At 40.9% G+C, this 22,275-nt stretch overlaps 1 protein-coding gene across 1 annotated transcript; it reads left to right on the forward strand.

Annotated features, from left to right (window-relative positions):
• The first annotated feature begins 309 nt into the window (after positions 1-309).
• ELOVL1 (ELOVL fatty acid elongase 1) lies at positions 310-22,118 on the forward strand. Its single transcript, XM_070941428.1, has 9 exons — positions 310-396; positions 7,949-8,039; positions 11,594-11,661; positions 13,209-13,399; positions 14,682-14,762; positions 14,994-15,050; positions 15,441-15,546; positions 17,597-17,733; positions 18,788-22,118. The coding sequence occupies exons 3-9, from the start codon at positions 11,616-11,618 to the stop codon at positions 19,031-19,033; spliced, it is 864 nt and encodes a 287-aa protein (XP_070797529.1). The 5' UTR covers positions 310-396; positions 7,949-8,039; positions 11,594-11,615; the 3' UTR covers positions 19,034-22,118.
• The last annotated feature ends 157 nt before the right edge of the window (positions 22,119-22,275 follow it).

The raw sequence follows: 22,275 nt of genomic DNA on the forward strand, positions 1-22,275 counted from the left end.
GCGTGGTGGACCAAGAACTCTCGCGAGCCAATTCCAGAGTCAGGCAGATCTCTCCCATCCCTCCTCCGGAGCCTGGGCGAGACTCCGCGAAGAGGCCCGACAGAAACCTCCCTCCAATCGGCAGCGCGGCCTTCCCACCGTGCACCACCCGCCGGGAGCTGTTGGCCTATCAACCTTGTCAGACCGCTCCCCTCCGGGGCAGTCCAACCACTGGCTCCTCCTCAGTGAGGTAAATCATAGTCAGCGTGGCTCTGCCAATCGCCGGCAGAGGAACGCTCGGGGCGGTCCTCTTTAACTCTGGGGTGACTCCGAAGAGGGTCCACCGAGAAGGAAGACGTGCTCGGGCCGCTCTCAGGGACGCGCCGCTTTCCTCCCGTTTGCCCCAACCATCGGCGGGTAAGTGCGGTGGTGCAGGGACGGGAGGGAGAGGAGATACTTTTTAGGTGGCTTTTCGGGGCCTGCAAGAGAGAGGCGCGCATCCCGTCCGGCTTCAGGCGGCTGCCTCCCTCCCGTTCTTGCATTCCCCGGCTGCCACACCCTATTCGCTGCGGGCTTGGGACCGATCTCGTCTCCTTCTCCCCCCTCCGCGTCCCCGGGATCTTTTTTTTTAAAATATATATATATATATACTTTTCGCTCAGCCGGCGGGGAAGTGATTTCCTCTCCCGCCTGCGCGCAGCGCGCGTGACGCAGGCCGTCTTGACAGGAGCAGAAGTCCCGGAGTCTTTTTAAGAGGCGGGAGCATTTCTGCTTGAAAGCAATGGGAGCTGGGCAAAGAGGCTATTTCCTTTCTCAGAAGTACTCCAGCACGGGTTCGCTTACCGCAGTGATTTGAAAAATGGGGGCGAGAGGCGGCGGCGGGGAAGGCGACGACGACTACGACGGGATGCTGCTTCAGAAAAGGCCGAGAGTATATTCGTTATGAGAAATGGGGCCGGAGAGACTGAAGCGAGTTGGCGACTGGAGCGCCACTGTTCGCCCCGTTCTTCGTAACGGATTAATCTGAGGCAAAACTGTCGAACCGTAATAGAAGGGAAGAAGGCACGGGTTGCTAATCGAAATTCCCCCTCTTCCCCCCTCAGCGTACACAAACTCAAGGGCTTCTGACGTCAGTGTGACAGGCAGGCATTCAATAGGGGAGGCTTTTTGTAATCTTGCAGTCTGATAATAAATAAAACAATCTGAGGTCGATATGTAGCTCTTAAAAGCATAGGGATTTCGGTTTGGTGCCAGTGTCATCATTGACTTCCTTTAATCAATGATGACACTTCCTCGTGTCTCTTCCCCCCCCCCCCCCTTTTTAGGTGAATGCTGAAGTTGAATTTAACCATTTTTTGTACGTCCTTTTCTTCTCTTCCTTTTTTTCCCCTTCTTCATCCTTGTTTGCTATCCTTAGAAAAATCATTTCCCAAAATAGGATTAATTGTAAAAAGGAACAGAGCGTTTCTGCAGGAGAAATGGTCAAACTTGTATTGTGCCTGCTATAAGTTATTGTGCATAATCTTCTGTATTTGTACAAACTCTTCAGTAAAAATAGAGGGTTTGGAGTAGCAATATCAGAATGTGTAAGCAATCGTTTATAGCTCACCATGCAGTTAGAAAGGGACATAAGGAAGTTAATCATCTGCTCCCCTTCCATCTTTGTTTTCCTTTCTTTTCAAATGTATGGTGATAAGAGAAAACCTCAATCTGAGCATTGTTCTCAAGGACTAGGGATAAGGAAGTAAGGAAATGATTTATTAATATGGCTGCACATCTATGTAATATGTTCTGAGCACCAAAAATAACAAAAACAGAATTTCATTAGAACAAAAAAAACCAACAACTATTGAGGCATGCATTTGACAAGAATTTGCAATGGTCAGTAATCTCTCATATCTATATGCACATTACCAGCTGTGTGTTAAATTTCTTGGCAAGTCATTACCCAAGTTGATTCCCTCAAAGTAGTGCTGAAATTTTCTGAGATACTATAAAGATTAATAATATTTTGTGTCACAACCTTTATGGAGTAGAGACTCTTCATCATATCTGATCAAGGTACAAAAAAGTTATACCATAATAGATGTACTTGTTACATGCATAAGAATTAATTTTTATTGCAACACTATATTTTCATTGGAACAGAGGAAAAGGGCTACTCCCTTCTTAGTAGGCTGATGCTGATGTTTGAATTTGGAAAAAAAAAATAATCAGGCTCATGAAAAATTTATAGGAAATTTTTCCATTTTAAATTTTTTAACATTCTGTATTAAACATGTTTATGAAGCTTACATTTAGATATAATAAAACTTCCCATCTTTCAGTTTAAAGTTATTCCTGCAATATTCAAACTATTGAATCAGAATCAAATGCACATTTTTTTGTGAGTTTTTAAAAAGTTCTAAGCAAAAGATTCATAGACTGCTAATTTTTTTCCTCTGTTTTGGTCTGCTTAAATTTCTGTTCTCTCCGCCATACAAAGTTAAAGGGACTTTCTGTTCCAAAGTTAGTTCCTGTTTATGCATATTAGGAATAGTGAAGATGAGACCTGAGAAAAATGTATGTGCATTAAATATATAATCAAATCTTATATTTTTAGATTCAGTAGGCAGAAGTATCATAGATTGTTTTACTCTATTTCAGTTATATATCAAGACAGTTGTACGCTCAGAGATAAATTTGACTTCACAATAAATGCAATATTTAAAATGGAATATGTCACTGCTGTTGATTTGTTAGAACTATTTTACATCCACCCAAAGTCCCAACTAAGCACAATAGCAACTATTTTCTTTGCTGGGCTGCTTTTATCCTGCATTTGGAGTTGTTAAAGTTTCATGAAGATATCAGATCATGAGTGAATGGATTGTGCAAGGAGAAGATACTCAGTTTTCTTCTGGATACAAAGAATGACTTGATTGAGGTGGCCTGTAAACCTTTTCTGCCCAGCTTGTATGCCTGATTCCTGACAAGAGCTGAGCATGTGGAATGTAGTTGGACGGGAGGGCACATTTTTGGCACATTACTGTGCTTAGCTGACACCTCAGTTATATCAAAGAAGTTGTATTCTATGGCGAAAGTATTTCAGGGACATGAAAATCAAGTTTGCATTTTAAATAACTAATTACCTAGTCTTCCACTGACTATTTTCATTCATTTCTTTTCTACTAAACTCAAGTTATGCATCTTGCATTTTAAATGTCACCATTCTATAGAAGATACTCTTCACCTGTCTGTCTAATATTGATGTAGGCACATTTTGCTGTTTAATAGTTTTGAATGCAGTTCCAGCTACTTCATTCTAATATGCCCTATCACCATTTCCTCCTTCACCATTCTGAAACATACAAAGTTGGGAGAAATGTGCTTCTTCCAGTCCCTTTATTATTTTAAGTGCTGTAGCATGTAGGAGCCTGTTGAAGTAGTAGTAATGAAAGCCATGGAAAAGTATGGGCAAGAAAAATGGATATAATTTTTCCTCATTTGTTTATATTGTATGAAAAATAAGACAAAACCATGGCAATGTGGGGGACAGGTGGAGAATAGTAGGCTTAAAATGTAACTTGCATAAAATGCATCTATTCCTAAGTGTCTTTCTGAAAGCTCAGAAAAATCAACATTCAGCTTTGTTTTGTTTTGTTTTGTTTTTGTTTTGTTTTTATTGGATTTATATACCGCCCTACTCCCGAAGGATTCAGAGCGGTGAACAGCCACAGAATAAAACACATAAATACAAAAATTTAAAATAGAATAAAAACGAATTAAATAATTTGGCTGAGACAAATTTAGCTGATAGGTATGTTAGTTTTTTGACCAAAAAATGTGTTTTATGTAAAGAGAGCAGATGAATGTATGCATGTAATTTTTAAGTGATGTTTGTAATTGTGTAGTATTCACTGGGAACTCTGTCACCTTCTGGTTTGGGTGATTGTCCAAGTGCAGATTTTGGAGCAAATGTTGAATTCTGCAAAATAAGTCTCTCAGGGTATCTCATAGGGGATATTTCCTTAATAGTTGAAATAATCTGCTAAATGAATGTATAGATCCTAGCATGTATTTGGACTGTAAATGATTAAGGAAAGGAGCCAAGCATGCTTCCTGTCTAGGATTATGTGCTCAAGTGGTTTGTTGTCAAAATCATTATGTAATATGAATTGGCACACTGGTAAATAAAAGCAGAAAAAATATTCTGTGTATCATAGAGATTGTATCAATTGTTTAAGTTCTAAATTTCTCTCTCAGTCTAACTATGGCTTGTGCTTTGCTGGTTACCTGGAGCATATGCGTTTTCTTTCAACCTGCCCATGAAAGACTCATATGACTACCCCATCAAGGCTGTCCTCTTTGAATCAAGGACCTACTTTTAATTGTCCTGGAGCAGTCATTAATAGGAAGCTGCCAATATGCACTGTGTTTATATACAGTGTTTTAGATGGCTTTCTAAATACTGCAGCCTTCTATTATTTACAATATATTGCCTAGGATTTAGGTGGAAGTCATTAATTTTACAGGAGGTGAATACATGGGATGAAGTTAGTGAATGGCTTTTTCTTTTTCTTTCCCCTGTCTAAAACATTAACTTAAAAAGAGACCTCAGTGTTTTGAGAACTCAAAAGTTTTAATTGATTTTTTTTTTAATTTAACCAACAGCAGTTCCATTATAATGAAACGTTGTTTGCCTTAAGGCAGATAGGATCACTGCCTGTTCAATTCTGGATTATCACTGATGAAATATATGTGACTTTTATTATTAAAACAATCTCTGTGATTTCTACCTGTAGAAGGGGTGGCAGGGTATAGCAATAGTTGTTGCTATAATAACGTTTAGTAAAGACTCTTGAAGTTAAATGAAAGCCAGTTTGGGCTAGTGGTTAAGGCACCAGGCTAGAAAGCAAGAAACCATGAGTTTAAGTGTTGCCTTAGCCATGACAGCAAGCTGGATGACCTTGGGCCAATCATTCCTTCTCAGTCAAACTCACCTTACAGGGTTGCTGCTCTGGGGAAAATAGGAGGAAGGTGTGTTGGATATGTTTGCCGCTTTGTCTTATTTGCAAAAATCATAAAGGTGGGATACAAATAAACAAATAGAAATAAATAAATCGGGTTAGCTGGGTTTCTAATAATAAGCCAACACTAGTGATTCTTGCTCATATTTGATATTGTGACCTGATTATTATTGCAAATAATAGCTTATCTCTTATTTTTATTCAAATGTGATTACATTTTACTGAATTGGAAATGTTTTTGTCTCCTTCACAAAAAGATATTTTAGATTCCCTTTCTGAGCCTATCTCACTAGATGTCACAACATGATCAAAATGTGGCCTGCAGGAGATTTGTAAGGATTTAACCTGTCATCTCAATGCGGAGAGCTATGACTTACTAAGAACTGTTAATAGTGTAGGTTCCAAAGGAGAATATGATTGAAATAGAGCCCATTTACTTCTCCCTTTGGACATAACAGTCTTTCAAAGGGCAGCTGTATTCCAATTCTTTTGACTAGATCAGTTTGTTCATCTATTACAAACTTTAGATTCTATAATTTTATATGATTGTTAGAACCATGACGGCCCCTTTGTAATCGATTTGTACTGTTAAGGCAGTTCTGTTTTATTGTAGCCTACTGTATGGTACTTTACTGAACTAGGGAAAATATTTATTTTAAAAAACCCTGATTTATTCCAAAAGAAATAGCTATCTAATGGATATACAGTTGAACTAATGGAAATTAGCATGTATGATTTGTGGTCAACATAATGCTCTGAATATAAAATTGGAGTTGGAACTTCTGTTTTCAGTGTTGTCCTCCATTGCAAGGGTATTTTCCCCACTGATCTGGATGTTCTGCACAACCTCACTTGGCAGAGCAAGCATAGCAGGATTCCAATCCCCTCCTCCATCTCTATGCATCAATATGCTATTGAGAGATTCTTCTCTGCATCCACGTGCATGGCAGTACCAGGCACAACACTTCTATGCAAGCAACTCATGTGGGTGTCGGGTTTTGTGCTGTTGACTTCAGAATGTCAGTGGGTTGGAGGTGTGGCCAAGGTAGGGGCTTGATGTGCCATGTTACAATTTTGCCAGAATACTGTTTGTACTGGTGGGTGGAACTGGAATTTGGGTATTAAATTACAATAATAGATGATGAAGCACAATTGAGCTTTATTTCAATATGTATTTCCAATTAACATTTCTGTGATTCCAGTTGAAAATGCATAGTGAATGTGTTCCTACATAGATATTCAGATCTGCTCTATTGTATGTGATGGGAGGAGGAATGATTTTCTGACTCTTTTTACCCTCATGGTTTGAATTCTATAGCGCTAAAAATCTGATACATTATTTCTTCTACCTAAAGTTGATGGCGGTTTAATTTTAGTGAGCAGATGTCAACTAAAACATTTTTCTTGTCAAACCAGTGAGGGGTGGGGAAGGGCTTTCAACTGTAAAGCCATTTTAGCAACCTGTAGAATGTTGCTGGTGAAAATTCCTACCGCACTGTTCCAGTTGACCTGTTAAATGCACTGCAGTGCTTTGGTATGCACTGGTGCCAGGGCAGAATGATATCTGGACAATATTATATGGCCCTATAGTGTTTAAGAGTAGGATTTTGAGAATATCACAGATTTCAGTTGCAAACTCTACTTTATTTAAGATATGAGAAAAAACTGTGCTGTATTCTTGGTCTGGGTGTTTGTATGGCATAATTGCACCATACACTAGACTATAGGGCTGGGCTGCTTATTTGGCAGAATGCTGAGCAGAACTCCCGCCAGCTCCCAAACAGGCTGAGCAGGTTTGGCCCATGTGGGGACAGTGACTGCTCAATCTCTGTATTCTACTGATCGTACAGGAAAGTGCATTGGACACTTCATTTCTCCCTCTTTCTCTCTGTACTATGTAAAAAAAGAATTATTTATACCTGATTAAATCTTAGCCTTTGAACAGAGATACTCATGTAATCATCTATAAGAAGGGAAATGTACATTATAGTACAGAATGTCCAGTGGGAAAATTAATGCTGGGAGTACTTATTACTGATATCTCAGTTTCCTATTAAATACAAAAGCATACAAGTTCTGGTTCCTTAATCTGTCAAGGAACTAATATGCCTACAGTATTTGTGCAATATGTGCCCCTTAAGTGCTGTGCTCAGCTCTTATTCAGAAGGGTAAACTGGCATTATACACCAGTGAGTCAACGAGTAGCTATTTCCTATTGCCCAGATCAGTTGCTTAAGTTTTGCCCTATTGCTTCAATGGAGTACAGATGATCAGCCAGAAAGATAGGAAACTTGGTTTCTCTATAAGAAACCACAATATTTCTCCACATCAATTCAACAGCAATTGCCATAATTTGAATAGTGGGGAGAGTTTGCATTGCATTTTAGCCAGGTATAGGGGCCACCTGGGAATGGATAGGATGGGAGGTTAGAAAAAATGTATCTTGGCTTAAAGGAATTTCATAATATTGCCAAGAAAATACATGGATGAATCATGAAAGAAAAAACCTAGTCTCATTTCCCATATTCATACCAAATCTATGATGTGCCTCCCATTTTAAAAGTGAATTGTTTCAGGGGGAAAAGTTAAGTCTTCCTTTCATGTAGATATTATACTTTAGAGGAGGCATGTCCAACCCACAGCCTGTGGGACACGTGGCCCTGGACAGGTAGTAATGCAACTCCACAACATTACTATGTGCATTTATATATATTAGCTATATTACATATTTTATATGTGGCTAAGACAATTCTTCATTCAATGTGGCTCAGGCAAGCCAAAAAATTGGACATGCCTGCTGTAGATATTTTGAAGCAGCTTTATTTGTACTTCTATCTTAGCTTCATTGTCAGAGTATATTCTTATGTACCGTATAATGATACCTATATACCTGTATAATGAGCTACCTATAATTGATGTGGACTGTTTATCTTAATCTTCTGTCTCTGTTGTACTTTTAGGACTGTTCTGTTCTTCCTGGTCTTGCCTGACAAATTTCTGAAACTCAAAGAAGCCAAAAACAATTGGCAAGTTGACACCACCAGACTCCTGGTATGCTTTCCCAATTTTTTTCTTAGTCCTAAACTTGTCTTGATCTTTCACTGTTCATTCCCTTATAAATTCTTTTTTTAAAAAAGGGCTGGATCCTTTTAAAGTGAGGCTGTTCTAAATTCCCTTGTTTGTTCTTGTTGCATGATGTATACCAGTATTGTTGGTCCTTTTCCCATCAGTAACAGCTTATTTTGAATTATCTGCATTCTGGTTGGATATATTAGTCTTTCTTGGCATCTTTCTAGGTTGAGTCACTATATCAAAAATAATATTTTAGAAAATGACTTGTGATTTTTCTTATTCTGCATGTCCTCTTTCTAAGGTTGGCTACTTAAATATATATTTTCAGTCATATTAGAGTACTAATTAACATGCTGTCCTAAAAGCCTTAGTTACTCTGATATATAACTTGTTTGGTTGATCGACCAAATAAATTTCAGAAAGTAACAGTAGCATTTTTTATTTTGGACTTACTGCTGCAACATCTAAGGTAACATATAGTTCCATTTATATAGCATGTATTATTTTCTGTTCATTTGAACAGAAGGTTAGGGTATTATGCAGGGGTGAAATGCTACCGGTTTGGACTGGTTCGGGTGAACCGGTAGCAGATATTGGGTGTTCTGTCCCCTCCCACGAGTGGCCTTGCAGAGGCTCAAATAGCCCGGCAGTAACAAAAACAGGCTAGAGAGATTGAAGCTGGCCCTTTAATAAATAGTTCTCTTCCAAAGCGTATATCAGTCCAATAGTTACCAGGCAATGTTCCAAAGGTCTTGGCAGACAGCCAGCAAGCTAATGGAGGAATGCAGACTCTTGTCAAAAAAATCGAAACTAACAGTTGTACCTCCGCTGCATTCAAAACGCCAACAAATTGTTCACCATGCCTTTCCAGCCCAGTCACACCCCTTTTATATTTTGTAGGGTCTGGCCCTACGTCTCCTGACCACACCTCTTAGGACGTGGTAATAGCTGTTCTCTACGACGTCTCCTACGTCTCTCTCTTGCATCCAATAGGGGTTCCCCCTCGTCGTTACCGGCCTCTGTTTCCTCCTCAATTTGGCTGGGGTCCATAGGCACATCAGCAACTGTCAGTTCTTGCTGACTCACCAGTGAAGACGACCCCTCTGGCACATAGCTCGTGACAGCTTCCTCCTCCTCCATATCATCCTCCGAATCAGCATGCGAAGATAAATCAGCCTTCGGGGCCGGGGTCACAACATGGGGCTGGTTCACTGAACCAGTAGCAATCGCTGGCTGGCCATGCCCCTGAACCGGTCCACAGCCCGCAGTCCTGCCATGCTTGCCTGCCTTCCACATGGCCTTCCCGGCGTCCTGGTGGCCAGGCAGGCAAGCAGAAGGCCACGTGGAAGGCAGGCAAGCATGGCAGGGTTGCGGGGAAGGGAGCTAGCAACCTACTCTCTTCCCCACAGCCCTGCCATGCTTGCCTGCCTTCCATGCTGCCTTCCTGGCGGTCCCCCATGCCTGCTTGCCTTCCGAGGTTGGTGTCCGGCCCAGCCAGTGGGTGGATGGGCGGTCCTTGGTGGAGATTCCACCGCTGTGCTGCCCCAGGACATGTGCAGCAGCCCCGGGGCTGGGACACCCGCCTGCCCTCCCAGAGCACCACTGCGGCGGCGTCAGCCCCGGAGCAGCAGCTGCATCTCCACCAAGGGCCACCTGCCGTCAGCCTTACCAAGGCGCTGGCTTCGTTGGGCATGCTGAATACGCTGGTGGAGGATCTAGAAGATAAGGCCAACGCTGGCAGCGGAGGGGGGAGGGAGATCTGCTGCGCTTGGCTCCTTGGAGGGACATGGCGTGGCTTGCTTGCCTTTTGGGCCTGGCGCACTCGGCTTCCGTGGGGCCTTTGGTCAACTGCCACCCGCTTGCCTTCCCCTGTGCCTCGGGACCGTCTTGCCCTCCCAGAGCACTGCCTTGCTGCCGCCGTTCACTTTCTTCCTTCTCCCGCTGTGAAATGAAAGCAAACAGCGGCGGGGTTGCTTCAGGAAGGCTGATGTCTGCAGCTAGGCGGGGAGGGAGGGCGGCGAGAATGGTGGCATCAGGCAAGGGAGCACCAAGATGAAGGGCTACCTGCACTGGCCTGCCTGGGTAAGCGCTGTCGCCCAGACTGAAGGGAAAGCACTGCGGGCTCTGTGGTGGCACGGCCAGGCCTGGCCCTCTCCCCGCGTAGGGGGCTTATGCCCCTCCCGCTCTGCTTCTTTGCCAGTGGGAAGCAGTGGCGCGGCTGAGCCTCCTTCCCTTGGAGCACCGGACTCCACGGGCTGAGTTTCTGGAGTGGCACTGGCGGTTAAAGAGAGGCAGGTGGCTGAGTGGGAATCCAGTGGACTGTTTCAGAGCCCCAAGCTCCACGGAGTCGACACGGGTTGAAGGCAGACTTTTCTGCAGCATCCCCCTCCCCTCTTTGGATCGCCCTGCAGGGGGGAGGGCTCTGCCTTTGCAGAAACGGGGTGGGCGGTTTGTATGGAGGATTGGCAGGGGGATGTGCGGTCCTCCAGGATGGAGAGCGGGGCAAGAGAAGGCTTCGAGATTCGCTTGGGCTGTCAAGCCAGATGGCGGAGATAAACTCAAAGCTTTGGGGGCTTCAGAAGGCAGAATGTGCTTCAGAATGTGCAGCTCCTGGCTCTAACAGTGAGTGATGTATGTGACGTCAAATTGGCCATGCCCACCCGGTCACATGACCTCCAAGCCACACACCCCCAAGCCACGCCCACAGAACCCGTAGCAACAATTTTTAGATTTCACCACTGGTATTATGTGACTTCTACCTGTATATTATTAATAAACTGATTTTCTAGATGGGTTTGCACTCTTAAAAAAAGTATGTTTAGTTTAAAAATATTTGGTACTTCATTTTTTTTTTGTTGAAGGAGCCAAGGTGCCTAAATTGTTTTTGGTTGTCTTTTCTTACTCAGCTAGAAAATACTTTGATCAATTTGATCTGAGTCAATTTGATCTGAGAGATGTAACCCCTAATCCACAAATAATAATTTGGGCTGCAATTTCAAATGTATCAATTGCCGTATAGATAAAACCCACTCTAAGTCTAGTGTTCCTTCGTGAGAAGGTCATATGACTTGTATAACACATGCGGGCACTGATTGTTTATCCTGAAGGTTAAATGAGACTTTAGAGCTGCTTCCTGTAGACCAGGTGTGTCCAACCTTTTCGCTTGCCTGGGTGAAGATAAATTGCCTTGGGCCACATTACTAACTGTCCAGGACTGCATGTGGCCCACAGGCTACGAGTTGGGCATGCCTGTTCCAGACTGAATGTATCTGAATAGCTTTGTTTCACTTGTACTTTTTTTTATTCGTAGGTACTTGCTATCGGTACTGTCAAAATCATTCACAGGAAAAAAAATCTTAGATGTGTTTAGCAAAAATAAGAATTAAATCATTTATTTCATCCCAAAAATAATTATGCTTCATTGAGAATTGGGTAATAATACAGAACTATTCATTACTTTCATCCAAATAAAAGCATGATTTGCAGGTTGTCCAGTTCTAGTGCACTGACTAACACTTTCATTTCTTATGCAGAACAGCGACTAATACTGTTACCATGGATGTGTTGGTGAACAGGTATCGAAACTTCATGAAGGGAGCAGGTGAGAAGATCTTAGCTGAATGACTGAAACTATTTTTTGTTTTGTTTTTATTCCTTTTTCTCCCCCAAAAGGAATCAGGTTTAGCCTGATAATTGAATTTACTGAGGAAGATGATCTAAAACTACATATTTGTGTGTTGCAAAGGTTATGCTTTCAGTATTTCAATAATTGGAGTGTTCCCCTTGAGCAGCAATAACTACAAGTAAATGTTTCCAATAACTGTTGATCAATTCTGTATTTGTCTTGGAGGAATTTAGCCCATTCCTCCTTACAGAACAGCTTCAACTCAGGGATTTTACTGGGCTCCCTTGCATGAACTGCTCACTTTAGGTCTTTCACAATATTTCTACAGGCTTAAGTTCAAGACTTTGACTTGACCATTCCAAAACATTAACTTTCTTCTGTAACCATTTTTTGGTTGTATGATTGAGTTTTTGGGTTGTTGTCTTGCTGCATGACCACTTCAGTGGTCATCACAGGCCACCACAGCACCACCTATGCTGAGTAGCACAGCACAAGACAGGACCACCTTTAGGCTAAGGCTGATAGGTAGTTGTCCTAGGTACACAAAGTGTAGACGGAACCAACACTGTCTCTCCTTCTGAATCATTCTAAAAAAGCAAATCTTTGTAATAGCTGGAGCTGGCACTATCAGTCAGTGTGAGGGGGCCTCCTACACCCTTGAAGCAGCACTGGCACAAGACCTTTGGCTAGTTGTCCAGATGGCCTTCCCTTGGCAAAAACAGCATAGCAAGAAATTGTAGTCTACTACTAGTTGCATCAAAGCAATGTCTTTGGTACTGTCTACTGTAGTGGCTGTCCGGAGTTTTGTGGTCTTATGAATGCTGACATTTAGTTCCTTAGACATTACTCTTGGGTTCTTTGAGATCTGTTGGCGTATTAGACACTTTGCTTTTAGTGTGAACTTGGCTAGTTGAACCTTCCTGGAGAGGGTAACTGTGATAATGAACTACTTCCATTTGTACAATGACAATGTACATATTGTTTTACAATGGACTGGTGGAGTCCAAACTCTTTGGAAAGTTTGGTAAGCTCTTGTAGCCTGGTGAGCATCAACAACTATTTTTTAGAGGTCCTCAGTTACCGCCTTTGTTTGATCCTTAACACATTTCCACATTCCTGTGTTGTGAAGATCAGACTGATAGTGAATATCCAGAATTCTGTTCTTTCAATAGACAAGAATTCCTACTCTTACACCTGATTATTGTCCCATTGACTGAAATGCCTGAATGAATCCTTCAAAAGTTCACATACTTTTGCCACATAGCTTTGGATCATTTTCCTCAATAAATCAATGAACAAGTATAATGTTTTTGACTTATTTGTATTAATTTCTCTTATCAAGTTTTAAGACTTGTGTGGATAAGCAATCATGTTTTAGATCATATTTATATAGAAATGTTCAAAAGGATTCACAACTCTTTAAATACCACTATCCCTAAAAAAGCATCTACTCCAGGTGCATTGGCTACTGAAAACAAAAGATTGAATGTATTGCAGGATCCTTATATATATTTTTTCCACAGACCCCCGGATTGCTTCTTATCCACTTATGGATTCTCCTTGGCCTGTGACGGGTATCTTACTGGGTTATGCCTATTTTGTATTATCACTGGGGCCACGGCTCATGGCCAACAGGAAACCTCTGAACCTTAAGAAGTTCATGATACTTTATAATTCTTTTTTGATGGCACTATCAGTTTACATTGTTTATGAGGTAAGCTTCTCCCTGTATTAAATTTTATCTGTAGCTCTTAGATATACCATTGTTGCTTACACTGATTCTCCAACATCAGTTTCAAGGTCTCTTTATACCTTTGCGTATCTAAAACACTATGAGTTCAGAAAAGAGATATGAAACCTTTATCTTTCTAAAAGTTTTGCAAAAATGCAGCCCCGTATTTTTGTTTTGAAATATATAGCATACATTTAAATTGTCTATAATAATTATATTAAAAAAACACAATTTATGACTAAAAAGCACACTAGCTCACTATTGCATGTTCAAATTACATGCTTTAGCAATAAGTTGGAAAGATATTTATTCTTTCTTACTTAGACACAACCTCACAACATATGAAAGAGACAGATGCAACATTTTCACATGTAGGACCTATAAGCAAAAAGAAATAGAAAATTTATACTTGCCCTCACTACTTTTCTGTAATATGTAAAAGTTACCCTAAGACATATAAATCAGTGAAGATTAGGTACAAGATTCAGTTCAACAGAACATTTCAGACTCTTCAAATTTATTAAAAATGTTTTCTCAAAATGAGAGTTTGTTTTATATTTGAAATAGTAGGTATTAAAATTTGATGTAATACAGAGGGCTTGTTTCCATGAATTTTAATTTTTTGTACTAGGAATGGTACAAATGACATTGTAAAAGTAAATGATTATTAGTAGGCAATCTTACAAGCTCATTTTATAAGTTAGACAGCAGAATTTTTACTAATAGGCCACTATCATACAAGGTCATATATTTTTACCAGCTGTTATGCTGAATGACTTCTCTGAATCCTTTTTATGTTTTACTGTGAATGCACATTTTTCCTAAGTAGAATAACATGTAGGATTTGTCTTGATATGGAAGAATACAATGTTATTTCTGATATTTCATTTTCTTTTTTCAAAATTATATCAGTTAGTGTTATTCAGTGAGATGAAATATAGTACATGACAATTATATCTTAAAAACTATTTTGGTGTTAATGCAGAATAAGTGTAATGCTTGCATTGTAGCAGTATAATATGTAAAAACATTGCTTCACTAAAAATATTTGAAGTAAAATTTCTCAAATAAAAAGACGTGCATATTAGTTATTAAATGCAAAAATCATTGATACTTTTTTGAAATTTTTGTAATGTTTGGTCTTACCCTGCTCACCATATGAGACCTAGAAAAGAAAGCTGTTATGAACTGTGATGTTATTGAAATGTAGTTTTAATGAAGAAGAGGTCTGGGAATGATGATTTCTAATAGCTTTTTTTTGTAGTTTTTAATGTCAGGCTGGCTAAATGGTTATACATGGAGATGTGACCCTGTTGATACATCCCAGGATCCTAAGGCTCTTCGGGTAAGCTTGTTTTTCATTTTACTGTCTTGTCCTTCCTTCATTCTCATCCATTCATTCTCCCTGTACTCTTATGTTTCTCTTATATGTTATGTTTCTTTTCTTTAGTTTTTAATACAACCTTTGGTGAAGGTGTTCTAAGAAGAGTGTTGAGAAGGGAGAGAAAAGTGGACAGAAAGATGGGATTTTAATTTTGTGATGGCTAGGATATTTAACTTTTTACCTTGTCTCTAGATGGTCCGTGTGGCATGGATCTTCATTTTCTCCAAAATCATCGAGCTGATGGATACAGTAAGTGACTCTGAACTTCTGACAATTGATCCTATTTTTCTAGTTAAAGCATAGGTGTTTTTCACCCAGTATCTTTCCATAGTGGCCACTCAAGTCTACTTATTCTTCCAACATTTATATTCTCATAAAATTATAGTCAATCTTCGCATGCTTTGCTGCATTTATGCAGCAGGATTTTCTGGGTGGGTCAGGCTATATGCTTTCTGATAAATACAGTTATATTTAAAAGATTCTCTAGCAGTAATTTGATGGCCATATTTTGAGGAGTGCATTGTGGATTTTTTTCTCTAATTTAGATTTGGTATAGATGGATCAGGTATAGATAGACGTATAAATACGCTACTAGCCAAAACCTGAAACCTACATCTCACAATGTATTGTTGTTTCCAGGTCATCTTTATCCTAAGAAAAAAGAATGAACAAGTGACCTTTCTGCATGTTTTCCACCATTCAGTGCTACCCTGGAGCTGGTGGTGGGGTGTGAAATTTGGTCCAGGTGAGATTTTAAAGGAGGATTTACTCCAGAACTTGATTCCAAGATTTGAAAAAATTGTATCTATAATTATTTTCAGATATGTCTCATGAATACATGCAGTATATGTGTGTTCTCGTTATAGGTATATGTACTTGAACATATAGTTTATCTAGCCACACCATCGGAAATTGGATTTATTTATTTATATACTGTGTTTCCCTGGAAATAAGACCCTGTCTTATATTTTTTTGAACCCTGAAATAAGTGCTTGACCTTATTTTTGGGGAGGTCTTATTATTTTGGGGCGCGTGGAGCAAGATGGGGCTCCTCTTGCCATCTTACCTGATTTCTAGCTCTGCGTTTAAATATTTTTGGGGAGGGCTTATTTTCAGGGGGATGCTTATTTTAACACATGTGCTCAAAAGCCCGATTGGGCTTATTATCAGGGGATGTCTTATTTTCGGGAAAACAGGGTATTCATTCTGTTTATTCTGGCTGTCTCAATGGCATATCTATAAACAAGGTCTCTATGAGTCAGTCCAATATATTTAACCAACTGCTTTAATTTTCAGAATTTGCATGCTCCGTTGGCTTCGTTTCAAGTGTTGTGAATGTATTTTGGTCGATATTTAGTTTTATCTTTTCAGAAATAAAACACTTACCGTATTTTTCGGAGTATAAGACGCACCTTTCCCCCCCAAAAACGAGGGTGAAAATCTGGGTGCGTCTTATACTCCGAATGTAGCCCCGCCCAGCTTCTCAAACGGAGGTTTCAGACGCTGAAAAAAGCATCAGAAGCTTTAGAAAAGAAGCCCCCAAACAGAGCTTCAGAAAAGAAGCTCCCAAACAGAGTTTTAGAGGCTTTTTTTCTGAAGCTCTGTTTTGGAGGCTTTCAGAGGCAGGAAAAAAAGTTTTTTCCGAAACGGAGTTTCAGAGGCAGAAAAAAAAAGCAAAAAAAAAAAGCAAGGCACAGAGCTCACAACCAAGGAACCTGTTGCTAAAATTCACCTCTGGGAACAGCTGACGGGGGTATTCTGGGAGGCTGATCCACTTGCCAATCAGCTTTTTTCTTATTTTCCTCCCCAAAAACTAAGGTGCGTCTTATACTCCGGTGTCTTATACTCCAAAAAATACGGTAAATGTCCTAAGCTAGGTTCCACTTACATGTAACACTAATAACAGGCAAAAATGTTTGACTGTATGTGCTGAATACAAATTACTGACATTTTTTCCTCTCATGCCATTTTGATCATGATCCCAGGTGCCCCAAATGAATTTTATTTGTTTTTCTAATATTTATATAGACCAGGGTTGTCAAACTCAAGGCCTGCGGGCAGCATCTGTGCGCTGTTTAGATCTGGCCCACAGGGCCGGTCTGGAAATAGCAAAGGACTGGTCCGTGGTGTCTCTGCTAGCAAAAATGGGTTGTGGAAGGGGCGCGTGCAACCCCACCCCCCTCCACCCCCGCAACCACTTTTGGCCTTCGGAGTCTTCCAGGAGGCCTTCCAGGCCCAAAACGGGACCTCCAGAGTGCTCCAGGAGACTGTTCTGACCCAAAACGGGGCCTCTGAAGTGCTGCAGGAGGCTGTCTAGGCCCAAAGCAGGGCCTCCAGAGTGCTCCAGGAGGCCTTTCAGTTGCAAAATGGGGCCACCAGAGTGCTCCAGGAGGCCATCCTTGACTCAGGTTATGAAAGGGAGGAAAAGTAAAATATTTTACCTTTCAGGCTTGCAGAATTCTGCTATTATAGCCTATAATTTATAGTTCTAGTTTCCAACGGAATCAGTTTCTTGATCTGGTCTCTCATAAGGTGATCAAGTAGATCAAGTAAATTACAGAAATGTATGCCTCCCTATTTTTATAAGTTTATAAAACCATGTCTAAGGAGGTGCAGTCCTGTGTCACCATGGCCACACCCACGCCCACAACCCCACCCGGCCCTCCGAGGTCAAACCCAATCCTGATGTGGCCCTCAATGAAATTGAGTTTGACACCCCTGATATAGACTGTAAGGTTTAGTTATGTCATTCATCCTCACCGTCTGCCTTTCTCCTTTTCTCTGTTATTCTACAGGAGGAATGGGCTCCTTTCATGCTTTGGTGAACTGTATGGTACATGTTGTGATGTACTTCTATTATGCACTCTCAGCTGCAGGACCTGCTTTCCAAAAGTACCTCTGGTGGAAGAAGCATATCACTGCCATTCAACTGGTAAGTAACAAAGGGAAAAGGACAGGCAAATTATGCCAGCATTTTTGATTCAGTTATACAAACCATCTTTGGTCACTTTGTCTGATTATGTTTCTTTTGAATAGCTTATTTATTTATTTATTTATTTATTTGTTTGTTTGTTTGTTTTATTCAATTTGTATACCGCCCTTTTCCTAGTAGACTCAGGGTGGTGCACAGCCAGAACTAAAACACATACCAATACAAAATTTAAAATTATTAAAAGAATTACATAGTTTTGGCCCAAATTTAAAACAATTCAAATTAAAACCCATTGACAATTTAAAAAGCTAAAAAACTAAAAAGACTAAAAAGAGGGGGGGGGAGGGTTTCACGCCAGCCCTGCTTGATGGAAAAGAAAAATTTTCAGGGCACGGCGAAAGACCCGGAGATCGGATATCCTCCATATCTCCGGGGGCAAATTGTTCCAGAGGGCAGGAGCTGCCACAGAGAAGACCCTCCCCCTGGGGGTCGCCAGCCGACATTGCCTGGCTGACGGCACCCTGAGGAGTCCCTCTCTGTGGGAGCGTACTAGTTGGTGGGAGGCTATTGGCGGCAGAAGGCGGTCCCGCAAATACCCAGGTCCTATGCCATGGAGCGCTTTAAAGGTGGTGACCAACACCTTGAAGCGCACCTGGAAGACCACTGGAAGCCAATGCAGCTCACGCAGGAGAGGTGTCACATGGGAGCGCCCCCTCGCTCCCATAATCCCCCGCGCGGCTGCATTCTGCACCAGTTGGAGCCTCCGGGTGCTCCTCAAGGGGAGCCCCATGTAGAGAGCATTGCAGTAGTCCAGGCGGGAAGTGACGAGTGCCTGAGTGACTGTGCGTAAGGAGTCCCGATCCAGAAAGGGACGCAACTGGCGAATCAGGCGAACGTGATAAAAATTACAGAAACTTGATAACCTCATTTGATATTTGTTGCCTATGTTGAGCTTTCCCTTTTATTCCAAGGATTACTCATCGTTGCCTGTGAGTAGAATGAGCTCTACCTGTCACCTTTACTTATTTCATCTGTGCCTTGTTTCTGTTTCTAGCTGCAGTTTGTACTTGTCTCCATCCACGTCTCCCAGTACTACTTCATGCCTGACTGCAAATATCAGTTCCCAATCTTCATCCACCTCATCTGGATTTATGGAGTTATCTTCTTCATTCTCTTCTCCAACTTCTGGTACCAGTCATATACCAAAGGCAAGCGTCTGCCCAAGTTCATGACACAACCTCAGCAAAATGGCTTCCATGAGAATGGTGCCATTGCTAATGGCAAAGTCAAAGCCAACTAGGGGTAGGTTCAACTAGCCCCATATCTGGGCTTCTTAACCAGATCAAGTGCCTACAGACTGTTATCTTGCAGTTCCAAACCACCTTCCCAACTGCTCTGTTTCCCTCATTGCCTCGCTTTCATCTTTCCCCAAGGGAGACAGGCTGCCTGGGCTGTCGGTGCTGAATCCAGCCCAAGGCCTCCAAAGTGCCTATGTCTGCCCTGGGCTGGGCTCCCTTCAGAGCTGGACCAAAGCAGAACCCTGACAGATGGGACACATTTATCCACTTAATTCTATGTACACAATGTGATCTAGGTGGGGATTTTCATTACTTTGCTCTGCCTAAGTTTGTGTTGTCATTTATTAATTGTTTATTTACCATTGGTGTTCAGCCATTCCTACTCCTTTCCTACTTGAATGTAAGTAGTCCCTTTTTGCTGGGGGTGGGAAATAATTCCTCCTGGAGATAACTTTTCCTGCTCTGTTGCAGATGGGGTACTACTAGGCAAGTCTTATTGCCTTGGCTGTATTCCTCTCTTGGCATTGCTCCGCAGCTTTGGCTGCTTTGATCCCAGGACCTTAGCAATAACTCTGGACTTCAATCTCCATATGGCTTGATGACTGCAAGCTCTTATTGCACTGAGGCCCAGGGAGAAGAAATAGGACCCTATTGTCCAGCTTGTATGCCATTGCTCTGTGTGCCTTTTAAAACATTATTGGATCTGCCCCAAAAAAGAGGCTCCCTATAATCTAAATTTTGGGGAGGACTTCACAAGAGGAGGTATATCCCTCCTAATTTTCCATTTGTATTCACAGAAATAAATGGATAGAAAGAGAATAGTCATTCTGTTCTTGATTTCAAGGCCTTGATCATTGTTTGGTTGGGCCTGATATGCGAAAAGAACAACTTTACTGTAAGTAGTATGTTAATATTGATTTTCAGTTCCAATGACTACTGCTTCTTGCAGTGAATTGGTGTCTTAGTTGAAGTTGGTTTACTAGATGAGAGGAGCTGAAAAACTGAGATCAAAGTTCTCTGAAGCATTGTAATAGAGTGGTGGCTATGTTCTGGCTCATCCCCAGTGTCAGGCATCAGATTATTTCTGCTCAAGAACACGGGAATTGACATTCACATTTTACTAGTTTTCTGGGTCTACAGAATACCTTCGCTCAAAGTTCAATACAGCATTTAAGTCCTTGGCTCCTGCTTGTCCTGTCTGCTATTCCAGGCAGGACAGTGTTAATTTCTTTCTCTCCTTATATGGACACTCCTTCAGGCCAGATGCTTTCCTCTTTTCACTGGCTTAGGTTCTTGGTGAAGCTCCAGCTACTGGGCATTATCCTCCTGGGCTTGAAAAGACCTGTAGTCCTTGGTGCTATTGCCTATGGTCTGGTTGAGTGTGATGAGTGGAAAAGCTACAGATACGGTGTGTGGGGCGTATAATATAATTCTGCAATAGAATAAATTGGAAAAGTAATCTTAGTAGCAGATCTTAGATCTGTATTGCATCCTAAATTCAGAGTGCCAAAATATGAAAGCAAGGATATATTGGCAAATATAAAAAGCTAAGGCACTAAGAATACCTTTTATGTTGTTAGAATAAACTTGTATTGGTCTCTCTACCTCAGTGCTAGGGGTAGACTAACCCAGAATCTAGATTATGTGCCATAATACAATGCTGTATATACTATTGGAGAGATTTGTATAACCCAGAATATTTTGATACATTCACTGGCCATTCTGATATAAGGCAATCTTGTTTAAAAGCCTTTAAGTTAAGTTCACTGTTAGGTTGAAATAGGTTTTGTAACACTACTTACCTTTCCACTGCTGATTATCCTGCTGTGTACTGTTTCCCCACCTGTGTCTGAGAAACCCTAAAACAATGCTAATGGCAACCTTTAAAACTGATACAATGTTTGACTGAGAAGCTTTTACAATGTAGAGGATACTTAGGGGTACAATTTGGAAAAAAGTAAAAGATACTTGTTTGTTGTCCTATATGTGTGCCTGCTCTCAACATTTTTTGCTGTACTTGGATCAATATTCGATGATAATCATGCAAGGGTGATGAAAAATCAATATGTGACACTGTTCCCAAATTAGGCAGTATAGCTTACCCATTCTAAAATGCTTTTTTTGGTAAACCTGAAGTAAATTTCTGTCCTATGAATCATTCGTTCGCATGAAATCTAATGAACAGGCATTTATGGAGTGTTATTATTTTCAGCGTTTTTTTCAAGTACTGATTTTAGTACTTGTCTGTCAAATAACATTCATGTTGCCCTAGTGTCTTTCTGATGTGCATTTTTGAATAGCCATGTGCCTTCTAAATAGGATGTACAGTTAACTGCTCTAAATTTTGAATGTGATTATCTGCAGTTTTCTGAATGAGTAGGTATCAGAATTGTTTGCTTAGACTAGATAATAGGGCTTCAATATAGTCTCCATTAGATTGCTACAGGACTGGTATTGTACATTCAGGTAGTCCTTAACTTACAAGTGCGATGGGGATTGATTTAGTCATAAGTTGTCATGGTTGTAGGTGGAGGCACCCTGTGACTGGACCCAATTTTACATTTTTGTGGTCATTAAGTAAATCACCGTCATTATACAAATAGTTAGGCGAACAGTGTGGTCATGTGAACCTGTTCCTCTGAATGAGTGTTTTTGCAGGAAAAATTAGCAAACTGTGATTACATGACTGTGGGATATTGCAGTTAAATCGTAAAGTTGAGCCAGTTGCCAAGTACCTAAATTATGGTCATGTGCCTGTAAGGCTGTATATGGCATATTTTATTATGGGCAGACATGCTTAACAGGCCGTAAAGAACCCATTCCAGGCCCATTGTATTTTCAAATGATCCTAAGTCAAGGACTACCTGTATGAAATCCAAAAGAGGACTCTATCACATATGGGAAGAGAAGTGTTTAGACCTCCTTGGGCACAAGCAGCTTCACTTAGTTACAACTATGGATAGATTTCATAAGATAACTGTAATAGGCTACACTTCAAAATAAGCCTGAAATATTAATGCTTTATTTGCCCGACTGATGAATTGAAGGACCAACTCCTGAATATTAAAATGTATTTTATTCATGTAATATGAATTATCTTACTGCATCGTTTTATTTATTAAATTTGTACATTGCCCAGTTCCCAACCAATTGTCAAAATAGTTACACTATAGAATTTATCTGCTAAAATGGCAATTGTCTAATAACTTCTACTGTCATTTTGATTACTTAAAACAGATCATTT

The sequence above is a fragment of the Pituophis catenifer genome, unplaced genomic scaffold, assembly GCF_029215685.1.
Source record: "Pituophis catenifer annectens isolate HBS135680 unplaced genomic scaffold, rPitCat1.0.hap2 SCAF_3, whole genome shotgun sequence".
Taxonomy (NCBI): Eukaryota; Metazoa; Chordata; class Lepidosauria; order Squamata; family Colubridae; genus Pituophis; species Pituophis catenifer.